The sequence below is a fragment of the Perna viridis genome, chromosome 13 (genome assembly GCF_037379345.1).
Source record: "Perna viridis isolate PV_CMFRI_1.1 ecotype Kerala chromosome 13, ASM3737934v1, whole genome shotgun sequence".
In the NCBI taxonomy this organism is placed as follows: domain Eukaryota; kingdom Metazoa; phylum Mollusca; class Bivalvia; order Mytilida; family Mytilidae; genus Perna; species Perna viridis.
In genome coordinates this window covers 11357577-11369894 of record NC_142457.1, presented here as the reverse complement: position 1 = coordinate 11369894, position 12318 = coordinate 11357577, and the positions used below count along the sequence as shown (strand labels likewise).

The following is a 12318-nucleotide window of genomic DNA, read 5'->3' as shown; positions in this document are numbered from 1 at the left end:
TTGACACTGTAAATGACCTCGAACTAAGGAATGTTTTGTCTGAAATACAGGAGAACATGACTGACTTAACTGATAAGATTTTGTAGAAATATGGATTTTTATCCATACATTTATGTTAAGGATGTACATTGTACATATCAATTTGTAATTTAGAAAAAAAATGTTTTTATCAAAATGTAATGGGCTTCATTTCTTCTCTTTCATTTGTGTATTTGTTTGTGAGTTAATTTTAACTTTAATCCACATCATTTGTGTCTCACAGACACAATATCACATCTGACAAAGTGCTTTTTACAGATATTAGTTATGATATAGCTGTATGAAGGTTAAATGCGGGGGCATCACTTTATCTTGTTTTTTTTGGTTTTTTTTTCAGATTTAAGTTTTAAATTTAAGTTACAATAAAGCGATAGATCTGCAATGGAAATTGTCACTCCATGATAACTGTATACCTGGAAAACCAAAATCGTCAACTTTGGTGTACATGAGCAACCCCTATTGTCTGCTTTAGTATGAGTGTAAAAAGTATTTTATTAAAGAAAGAATATGTTGACATAATAATGAACACATTGGGGATTGGAAAACAAGTGAAGCAGCACTTTTATAAATTCTTGTCCTGTGCTTTAATTTTGGTCTTGCCTGCGATGAAAGTTGCGGAACTTTTACTGCGACGGTGGCAACGGCGACAGCGTCATAAACTTAACATTAAGTTTTCTGACAGGCTCATTTAAACATGAACCCCTTATGCTATGTCAATAATACTAAGTGTTTTGTTTGATTTGTAGTTTGTGTTATGAAGAAATGATGTGTTTTCCAGCGTTGTATGATAAACGCAAAATTTGATCATTGTCATGTCAGTTAGATATAGAAGAACTTTTTAATTCTTAAATTAGTTTGCACCATACCTTAAGTTTGCAGTACCATGTGCTTTTATCTGCCGTCAACAATGGTCGAGATTTAATCATCTTTTTTAAAATGTGTGGTATTTCCAGGATTCCCCAACACCCCCCCCCCCCAAAAAAAAAAAGGATATGATTATCTCCCTTTGCTAGACTACTCCTTAAACTTTATTCTTCATTTTAATTACAATCAAATTTGCTGATAATAAAAGATTTTTTCAATTGATTTGTGTCATATTGTCTATTTTTCAATTTCAATATTGTCAAAAAACCTGAAAAATCTTATTTACAGTGCTGAAAAACAGGTTCTCTGTCTAATAAACTCCATTGTTTGTTACAGAAAAAGATTCCAAGTGAAATATTTTTGGTGAATTCTTATATAACTAAGGTTTCAATTACACAAAGTTTGAAGACCCCCTTGTATCACATAATACATGGTTACATGCTAGATTGCGTGTTAATAAAAATAAAAATCATAAAAGTTGAAGCATACGAATAATGAATTAACAGAAATAAACAAAAGCTTCTACCGCACGTTTCCAGAAATATCCATCAATTTAATACTACCAATTTTTCTTTACATACTCCCATAAACCAATGCTTTAATTTGAGCGAGTAACAAGTGAAACCTAATGATGTCTAGACCTGCGTCGCTCGCAGCTATATCATCCATACAATTTTGTAATAAAAAATTTCCTATTAACATAAACAACTTGTCAAAAGGGTTTTCCATCTATAAGGTTTCGGCCGAGGATACGTGATTCAAATAATTCGGCGTGGCATTAAATCCCCTGAAAACATATGAATCTTTTAAATAATCTGTAATGATAAGCCACTATATCATGATTTTTGAAACATTGCAAGTTCAAAGGGTCAAATCATTTATGAGGATTTTCGCTTATTTTCTAAGTTTGAAGGGGCATAACTCCCATAAAATTTAGAGGATCAATATTTCCAGGTAATATCCCCAACTACATATGATGTTCTTACTGTATACAAAGTTTCGTTGAATTTGGTGGGGTTGTTTCAGAGGAGTTGCGATGACAAGCTTATTTGGACGGATGGACGGACGGAGTGACCCGACTCCTAGACCTGCTTCCGCCGTTGGCGACGCAGGTAAAAAATGGGGTCTTCAACATTGTTCCTGATCTACGACGTTACACATTTAACGTGCATATTAAGTTCGTAAAATATCTCATAGCATTATGCGCAGAAACAATAGTAGGATATGTCTTAAACAAACAGTAGTATTCCTATCGTGCGTTTACACAAACGAACACTAAAACGTGAAACTGGAATGTTTCATTGAGTGTAACTTACTGAATTTTCCTTTTTACAATAATTATTAATACATGGCTTTTTCATTCTTCCCTTACCAGTCAAACATCTTGCTACCTGCCAAAAGGGCTTTAGCACGAGGGATGATATAAGTTTGGGGGGAGTGTTACGTAACATGGGCAGTATTTCAGAACCATTTACATGTATTAATATTTTAACATCGAGGTGAGGACAGAGGTTGTTGCCTGTTAGATATATTCACCATACCTATTCTCGTTATATTTATCTCAGTTTTACACTAGTGATGCATTTTGTACTACGTTTCTGTTGGTAGAAAAGTGCATCAGACTATCAATGAACACAAATGTTAAATATGTTAATTATTTGTTTTTTATTTCATTTGACATTGCTCAGTGTTTACAGCAGCATCACTCTCCATCATATCGGCAGACAGTTAAGTGTTAATCGGTGACTCGTCATTATTTTCAGATATTATCTATGGTACGACACTGAAGAGACACTAAAATTATCAATATCAAATAACAGTGTTACATCAAATAAACTCTGATGTTGCCAAAAAATAGAAGAATATCAAGTTTTGGAAAGTTGTGCAGAATTGACAGCAGTGAGGCTCATAAGATGACATGCTATCTTCCCTACTAAAGTATAAACAACATCTATAAACGTGATAATCAATTGGTAGATATGGATAACCAAAATATAATCAATAGTGACAATTTCACTAGAAAATTCAACAAAGTTCCACCAACTTGACAACTAAGCACTTTTGACTACTTTCTTTAGGTACATTCTTAAGTGTATTTACTCCTTCCAGTAAAGAACAGACAGACAGCTGTCTAACATATGTCTGGGTCAAATACAGAAAAATAAAATCAACAGTATCAGTTTTAACATTTTTATTTTCAGAAAGGGTTATTATTGCAGGCACAATATATCCGAATGACAAAATTTCATCATGTGTTTATGTCTAGTGTATATATTAGGCCAAGAAAATAAGTTTGTTTATGGAGCAAGAATAAATACATGTACACAAATGTACGTTAATGCTTCTTGTAAGGCATTTCATGAACAAAAATGGAAGTAAAAGTAACATATTCTTACCAGACTAGTAATCTTCCAGTCATCAGTTAAATTTTCTAAATATATAATGAAAATATCAACCAACACTTTTTTTAATTAAATCGTTAAACAAACATATACTTTTTTTGGCCTTGTATGTGTGTACTACATGCTTTAAATACTTGTTTCTCTGATAGAATACAATAAATCTCAACAATACTACAATAACAATGACAAAATGTTTCTATAATGGCATGGTGTATTATGAAAAATAGATATGTATATACAAAAAAATTGAAATAAAAAAATGTTTCTTCTGAAACATTGTCAAATGGAAGCACTGACCATATTTATGTAAAAGGCACTTTGTTGTTAAAACACAATAATAACATTGCAGAAAATGTCATAGTGGAGACTCAAAAAGTAATTTACATATTTCATTTGCTGTAAACAACAAAATAACACTGCAATTATTTTCTGTTTTAAATATTTTTCAATCCTAATCATAAAAGCACTTTTTCCATTTATAGCATTTAGTTATGATTATTATGCTGAAAAAGTCAGTTACAGTGAGAACTGCACTCACCAAATCCTAGACTAGTGGTTTATGCAGGGTTCCACTGTTATTACAAAATCTCATTTCCTAAACAGACAAAATTAACACAATATGTATAAATATATTGCATGTCATGAGTTAAAATCATTAATGTATTAGACTCTAAAACATCTACCGAATGAAAATTCAAAAAATCTGTAAATCAAAAAAAAAATTCTTTTAAAATACCAGATTAAAGTTACAAATAAATCATACATACAATTCCAAGATAACATAAAAATATTCTATGAAAAGCCTTTATGAAATATTTGCATATAAAATGATGAATAATTTAAAAGATTTCTAATAATAATGAGTTCATAACTTTGGCAAGTAAAATATTCTGCAAGTTCAGTACAGCTTTTTCAGAGGTTAGATGTCAGGACTGTCAATGTCCAACCAATAACCTTTGAAAATTTCATTACCTAGGTTCTTGACCTTCATCCTTTTTCATTGACACTTTATGAATGACTCTTAATTTACCTCAAGTGGACCATAGATTTCAAACTTGAGAAAGTCCAAAAAATTCCACTCTTGAAAGTAAATTTGAACCCCTGCTTTTTACTATTACATTGTATCTTCTTCACAAATATTTAATTTAAACCAAAAGTCTCCCTGTGCTCTTTATTAAAACATTTACTGAATAAAGCAAAAAACCCAGGAACTTCTTGGACTCAATATTGGCAGCACATGTCAATAATTGAGGAAATATTCATTCAACATATGAAAAAAATTTTTCTGTGCAAGTACTTCCGTCTAACATTCTAAAATTTTCTTTATTTACAAAGTTGTACTGAAATAGCAGTCATATCCAAATTGCACTTAAATAGCAATCAACTGGACTAGAAAAAAAAGCAATCAACAATTAATTACTCTCTTGTAAAAAAGACAAAGAGTAGGTCATAAATGTGGAGAAAACAAGTTTTAATTTAATTTATAAACACAAAAAAACATATATTGGTAAGATAAAAATATCCTTCTAGGTAGCAATCTATATAGAAATCAGGTAGGAAGTGATTCATGAAAGTCCAAAACAAACAGAATTCAATTTTGTTTTCTTATTTAGAAAGAGATACAGACCACATAACCAGTCTTAGTTTGTCATTCTTTCATTGTGCTTTTGAGATAAAAAATTACAAAGACTGTATATGAGATTAACACTGTGCAAGAGTTATTGTTCTTGTTTTGGTTGATTTTAGTGAGAGATGAATCTAAAAAACACTGATCAAAATGCAAAAAATATTTTTGCATAACTAGACTCAAAAACTATAGTTTGGTAGGTTTTCTACACCATAAATCACCTTCATCAGACAGTGCTTGAATTTTATGTGGACTGATACTTAAATTAATAGATTTACATTACAACTATGATAAACACTAACAAAAGAAAAAAAAACTTATCTTTTAAAAGACGACTGTAAGTCGTAGAATATAATTAAATACATTGTTTGCATGAATTTAATCATTAATAGCCACAAGAGCTTTCAGAAAAACAATTGTCCAAAATTAAATATCATCATCATAATCACATAGATTTGAAAATGTGTTTGACATGACTTTCAGTTCATTGATAATCATACAAAATTCATACCAATAGTCTCCAGGAGTTTTTTATGAAAAAAATAACACTTTATTTTAAGCAAATATATGGCTGATTAAATATCAAAAACTTATAAGAACCAGTTCTGTATTAAACAAATGTGTCACAGTAATCCTGGTTGATAATGTCATTGCTAATTGATAAATATGATTTTCAAATATTTTTTCAAGAAATAATACATGTATGAATAGAAGTACATGTAATTTAGTAAGCTCTTTTGCAGTGTAAAAATTTAAACAATTACTGTTTTGCATATTGTTTGCATATCACAATTTACATGAACTTATTTGCATATAGTTTGCATATCATGATTTACATTACACCATGTCATCTTCATGTTCTTCTCTTAGCGGACTTTTATCATCCTCGGAAATAAAGAAAGACGTCTTCTCTGAGGAGACTTTTCTACTCCTATCTTTCTTCCTAAATTCAAGAGAGAAATAAAATAATGAAATAAGATTAAGAAAACACAGACGCAAGATAATACAAGAACAGAAGCATGTTTTCTGTAAAAATCAACTGCAACTTCAAAAATAAGAGTCATTTAGAATCTGACACCGCTGAAAATGGAAGAAGAGAAATTTCAGACACCCAACGGTAAGATTTCAAGTAGTTTAAGGAGGCTCTGCTGAGTTAGAGAACATTGAAATCTTACCCAATGGTGTCTCAGTTTTCCTAGTCCTGTATTTTTAAGTGATGTTTGATTCTTTTTCACATTTTCTTAGTTAATTTTGTCATTGTAGAGTGCACTGCTTGCTTAAATTGCTTAGAATTTACAGGACATCATTAATCTTCTTATTGTGGTGTCACAAACATCGCATACTTTAAGAATATCTCACATGGCTAAAAATAGGAATATGCTAGTCACTTTCGTGAGGAAAAAAAATCTTTAGCAAAAACACAAAAAGTTATCTATGCATCTATGATGGTAAAAATTCACAAGAGAACCTCTGACAAAACATTAACTGATTGAGCTTTGGTGATTAGGGCTCATCTTAACAAGATACTTGCTAAGAAAAATGATACATCATGAAAGACCAGATACTCACCTGTTGTAAACATTTCCATTACTTTGATCAGGGTCCCGTATGACCGGCATGGAATCTCTTCGAACTTGTAACCAGATACCAGTTTTGTTTACTTCTTCAGTAATGTTTACTCTATCTTGGGCCTGAGGAACACGGATTCCAAATTTGTCTCCTTGGTCATAGGCTTTCTTCATCTCCTGTAGTCTGCGCTTCTCAGCTCCAAGTAAACTATCAGTCTATAATAAAAATCATCTTTTATTAAATAATAATAGCTCAAGATCTGTTTTACTAAACATTCTGTAATTAATTTAATGGCACAATATCTGTCCATTATAATCTTGAAAACTGATAATAAAATAATTAAATATATTGATTTTTTTTTTACAGTTAAACCTGTCTAAAATATGAACACCTGCCTAAACCAGACAATTTTTAAAGTCTCTTTAGGGAGGAAGACCTAGGAAAAGGGGTACAATTCTTATAAATCATTGAAACGTTTATGTAAAGCATTTTACATCAATCACATTTAAGCATAAAAGTCACTTGGATTGATTTCATTCAGTTTCAAAGGAAAGCTTCAAAGGCTTTGGTGAACTTGAATATGATTATAGGATTAACAGCTATTTTCGGTCGTTCATGCATGAATGAATGGATCTTGGAGCTCCCAAACTCAATGAACAGCAGCAAATAGCTGAGAGATCCGTTCATACATGCATAAACGACAGAAAATAGCTGTTCAATCCTTGTAATTCTATCTGACAGTCAAAGTTACCCCCTGAGAGCCACAGTCGATTATATTGATACACAGTGTTTGTGTTTACGCTTCAATACACACACATTCCTTTGCACCCGTATGAGAGCATAGACGGATATTTATACACATAATTGGCTGCACAATGACAGTGAAGGCGGCATGGATGAAGTGATAGTTGGCATTGAAAAATATGAGATGTAAACAATTTAACAGGAATATAATTATTAAGCGCTAACTTGCTCCACCCTCTCTCAATTATCTTATCCCAACTTTCATGCTCTGCCAAGAGTACTATGACAAAAAAACCAAACCTTTTTGAGCTCATACACATAAGGAAATCCTAGCTTGCTCTACCCTCTCTCAATTATGTTATCCCAGATTTCAAGCTCTGCCAAGAGTACTATGGCAAAAATCCTTTACCTCAATTTCCTCATCATCATCCTGGCTATTCAACATGGCATCCTCCTTTTTCTTCTTGCTATCATCAGGCATCAGATCATCTAGCCATTTAAGCTCATCCATGCTGAATATCTTCTCCATACCCTTTCTTACAAAACAAGTACCAACCACCATCATTGGGAACACAATAGAAATTTTCTTATACACTTTGATACCCCACAAAATAGCAAGACAGAGGATTTGGATAAACGTGAAAAGATGGACACGTTTTGCTTTGACGTGACGTAGATACACCAAATCTGGTTGATATTTGGCTGGCATCAGAAGAATCAGTACTCGGTCTGTTAACTGTAAGAAATAATTCAAATATCAAGTAGCAGTCTTTGTAAGAATCATGCAAAACTGAAAAATGTGATACACCCACAAAAAGACTACATATTTTTATTTTTGTAATTAAGTTGTTTTATGGGTCTATATTATGAAATGTGTAATAATTCTTTCCGATCTGGCTCTTAGGAGATAATCAACATTAAAAATCCAGTAGATTCTATTGTATTTGAGTGTCATTTACAGAGTTATCTCCCTTAATTTTGAAACCCACAGTGCATTCTATATATTTTTTTTCTCCTATGAGCATGGGTTATATGTAAAACCTAATGTTAATTTGTGTTTACTAAAGCATTTCAAACAAAATATCAAAAATAAAAATATGTAGGCTTTCCAACCATATATCACATTTTGCATTATTCTTAGCTGGAGTGGTACTTAATAATTTAACTTGATTGTTTATTTCTCTTCTGGGCAAAAGAGAAAGTTATTTCCATATACTGTGACAAAATGAATATTGATCAGTTTGTAGTCCACAATTCATATAAAATAAGGCTTTGATGAAAGGACAAATCTTAATTTTGACTGGGATCAGTAAGAAACTAACTTATAGGATTGTTTTTAAATTTTTCTGTCAGGTTGGAGAGTTACTTCCCTTTGCTCAAAATTTACAACCAAAAAAGTCAAAGTTAGGAATATGAAAATGGTCTATTGACAAAGAAATGTGAGATAACCTTAGATTAACACTCTACCTGCATTCCTTTGAGAGCAGCAACACCCATATACAAAAAGACGCCATACAGTACAGGCATAGGAATTATCTGAAATAAACAAAGACTCAATTAGACCACTAGTGACATATATATAGTCGAAATATAAATCAAGTCATGTAACAGGAGATAGTTCTACCAAATCAATAGTTAACCCAGCCACATAACATACTTATACACAGCTAGAGCATCAAGTGTCTGTGATAAGTGATTGAAGAGAAAACTGCTACACTATAAAGGGTAACAGATAGAGAGTATTGAGCTCATTGAGATGGGGTAGAACTAGAGAATGTTACCAAGGAAGCTATTATCCCCTATGCAGGCCCCCATCCCAAGCTTGGCAAAAAAAAAAGCTGTTAAAAAGTGTTTTAACTGTGTTTTAGGCAAAATTGAAAAAATATCCTCATTTTTTTGCTCTATTTCAATATAATGAGAACCAATGTGGTGAATACATCAAAGAGACATACCACAGGCCTAAGCAAAACTAACTTTAGTTGACATTTGATAACAGGTCCTAATTAACAATAAAAATCTTAATATCAAATAAACAGTTAAGCACATTCACAATTCCAAAAACCAGACCTTTCCATCAAAATTCTCAACAACTAGCCCAAATAACAGAGGACAGTAAAGGATTCAACTAGCCTGAAACAAAAAATGTACATACACATCATATCAGTGGCTCAAATAAATTTTTAATAGCCCCATGCATCAGGCTAGTGGCTAAAGGCAAGCACTGCAAAACAACTTCATTTACACTCATTAGAAAAGTTTAGTCAAAAGAAGTGATCTCCCTTGATTAATTAATGTGGAAAAATCAATCCAATTCCAGCTCTTACAGCTACTGACCATTCAATGAAGTGTTAGGGAAACCTATCAAAAAGATAGTGATTGTTGTGATGCTCTTTTTCACCACAATCACTTAACATATATAACAACACACCTCAGTATTCATATTTAATCTGCTTAATTACAATTCAGATATCTTTATATAGGAACACAGAGCACGTGCAAATCAAGAAATTATAACAATTAAATACAAATTAACAAAGACCAGAGCTTTAACGGAACCATGTCACAATTAACTGAGAAAATAACGGAGCAAAGAGTCACTTATATCAATTGACGGAGAAATGAATGTCTACAATGAATTGACGGAGGAAAAATGTCTTTGTATAAATTAACGGAGTTCAATACAAACAATATAACTCGCTATAGTTAGCGACAGTGATGCTATCCATGTGACAAGCCTAAATCCTTCATGTCAAACTTATCCCCAAAGAGTGGTCCTCCTAAACAGATTTCTTTTGAAATCAATCCCATCTAAATGTTCAAATGTCTCTAACAATTTACTTAAGTTTAAAAGAAATTGATGGCAAAATATGAAGGCCCTATCCTGGCAAGAACATGCTATATATAACATATGGATCACAGACAGACAGACAGACAGGCCAAAAACATTACTCTGGTTGTGTGAGGAATAAAAAGATGTTACCCAAACTTTCCAAGCAGTACCAACCTAGATAAAAACCACAGCCTTATCTCCGTACTCTGCATAGGAGATGACATATCTAAAACAGTTATTGATCATTAACCATTTCTTTGTACAGACAGATAGACAGACTAAAATAATGCCCTCAGTATAGGTAGATCATGTCTTGTAAAGAAAAAATACAGAAGGCCAAAAAACAATGCGACAAAGGGCAATAGTAGCTGGACTGAAAGACAGAGGGCTCTTATGGGGAGAGGCACATAAAGCAATAAAAGCATGAGCATATTGAAGAGAAATAAACTGCAGCCTTAAGTCTCACTGAAGACAAAGAGGAAGGAGTAAGAACATCCTGTGAAGAATAAAAAAGATACATTACCTTCAAGATAGAGGTCATGAAGACAGACAGACCACTGAGAATTCCAACCATCAAAGCAGTCACTCTCTGTTCTCTGAAATATAATGAAAATATCAGTACCATGAAAGTACTTTAATTTGTAGATACCAGTTTTTGTGGATTAGGGAAGAAACACAAGTTCGTGGATTCTTGAATTCGTGGTTTTAGTATACACATCAATTGAAATCTCTTTTTCGTTGGGAACTACATTTTGTGGTTACCACGAAAACCATGTAAATTGGTACCCAATGAACAATGGTACTTTCATAATAACTAAACAAATAACTTTATTACATTCAAAGAGTTTATATATACATTTCACTGGGAAATACACCAAATTAATTCTTAAAACTTGAAACTTGTTTACATTCCATAAAGTAAGCAATAGACTACTGGTCCAAGACCAGTGAAAATCTATTCGGATATATATATATATGTTTGCATAATTTTGCTTCAATTGCCTAAACTGTCATTTCGGACGAGTAAAATGTTTTGTTCACCATAAGGACAAATTTTACCCTCAACCTAGAAAAAAAACCCTGGCCCCATGTCAGACACTCATATGGATAGAATATGTATACCTGCAGCCCAGGAACATTGGTTTTTCTCCAGGAGCAGCACTTTCTGACTCTACTTTTAGACTCATAATGTGGGCAAGAGCTGATACGGTGGCAGCCACATACCACGGTAGTCCAAGCAATGAACATGCTATAATACAGATGGTTACAACGAGTAGATCAAGATGGTAGCCATTTCCTTTCTGTAAAAAAAACAAGCTTAATGCTAAAATTTACATATTTCACATAAATTCCACTTAATTTGAAAAAGCTGTAATTTGATTGTCTGAGAGCAATTATATTTTTTTTTACAATTTCCAACTAATTTGAGGTTGCCATGGTATTTTTTTCAGGGTTTTAAAGCATCCATGGTATTTTTTCATGGTAAGTTGGGAAACGTCATATCTAAAATAGAATTCGTAATCACCAGACATGGTTTATGTCACCAACCAAAAAGGTCTTTGGAACTCACAACCTACCTACCTCAAGGCTTGGAAACTACCATAAGACTATTGAGGTCATTCCTATGAAATGCATACCTTTAGTTTGTTTTCTTTCCTGTTCACAATGACAGCAGTGATCTGTTGGTCCATAAAGATAAGAATAACAGCCACAACTGCAGGTCCAGCAGCCATTAGTGTTGTCCACCACGGGTTCTTCGGACTGAATGGATTTATAAACCAGCCTCTATTAGAGTTAGATGGCTAAAATATAATTGTATTAATTCAGAGAAAATCTGACAAGGTCTACAAACAAAGTGGAATTGGCAAAATTGGAAGTAAATTTACTGTAAAAAAGAGTCGTAGCTGTAAAATATGGATTTGAAATAGCAAAATTCTGCTAAAATCAACAAAATCATCCCTGATTAATTGGTTATTTAGCTTCCAATAATTTGTAGCAGAGGTTGACCTCAATAATACAGAATTTTTCCAGAATGAAAGAATCGTAAGGCAGATTATATTGGTGAGTAAAAATTTGGCAATTTTTAGGCACAAAGGTATACAAGTTTTTTTAGTGTTTCTTATTTTGGTGGATGCTTAAAAGTGCACAAAGAACTAAACCCAGGGTAAATATTTCACAGATTTTATTTTGGTGTTTTTAACAGACTCTGACAATTAGACCCAGAAATTAGCACCTGACCAAAA

The 12318-nt window shown here is 32.5% G+C and overlaps 1 protein-coding gene across 4 annotated transcripts in view; it reads right to left on the bottom strand.

Moving 5' to 3' along the window:
* Nucleotides 1–3079: 3079 nt before the first annotated feature.
* The window catches only part of LOC148599567 (electroneutral sodium bicarbonate exchanger 1-like), a 43547-nt gene continuing 34308 nt past the window's right edge, over nt 3080–12318 (bottom strand). For all 4 annotated transcript variants that reach the window (XM_088557490.1, XM_088557492.1, XM_088557493.1 and 1 more), the window contains 7 exons: nt 11713–11877; nt 11198–11376; nt 10599–10671; nt 8713–8781; nt 7655–7981; nt 6502–6716; nt 3080–5875 (listed from right to left, as the gene is read on the bottom strand). In XM_088557490.1, coding sequence (XP_088413616.1) covers nt 5770–5875; nt 6502–6716; nt 7655–7981; nt 8713–8781; nt 10599–10671; nt 11198–11376; nt 11713–11877 — 1134 coding nt within the window. In that variant the 3' untranslated portion in view covers nt 3080–5769. The remainder of the gene's footprint in view (nt 5876–6501; nt 6717–7654; nt 7982–8712; nt 8782–10598; nt 10672–11197; nt 11377–11712; nt 11878–12318) is intronic.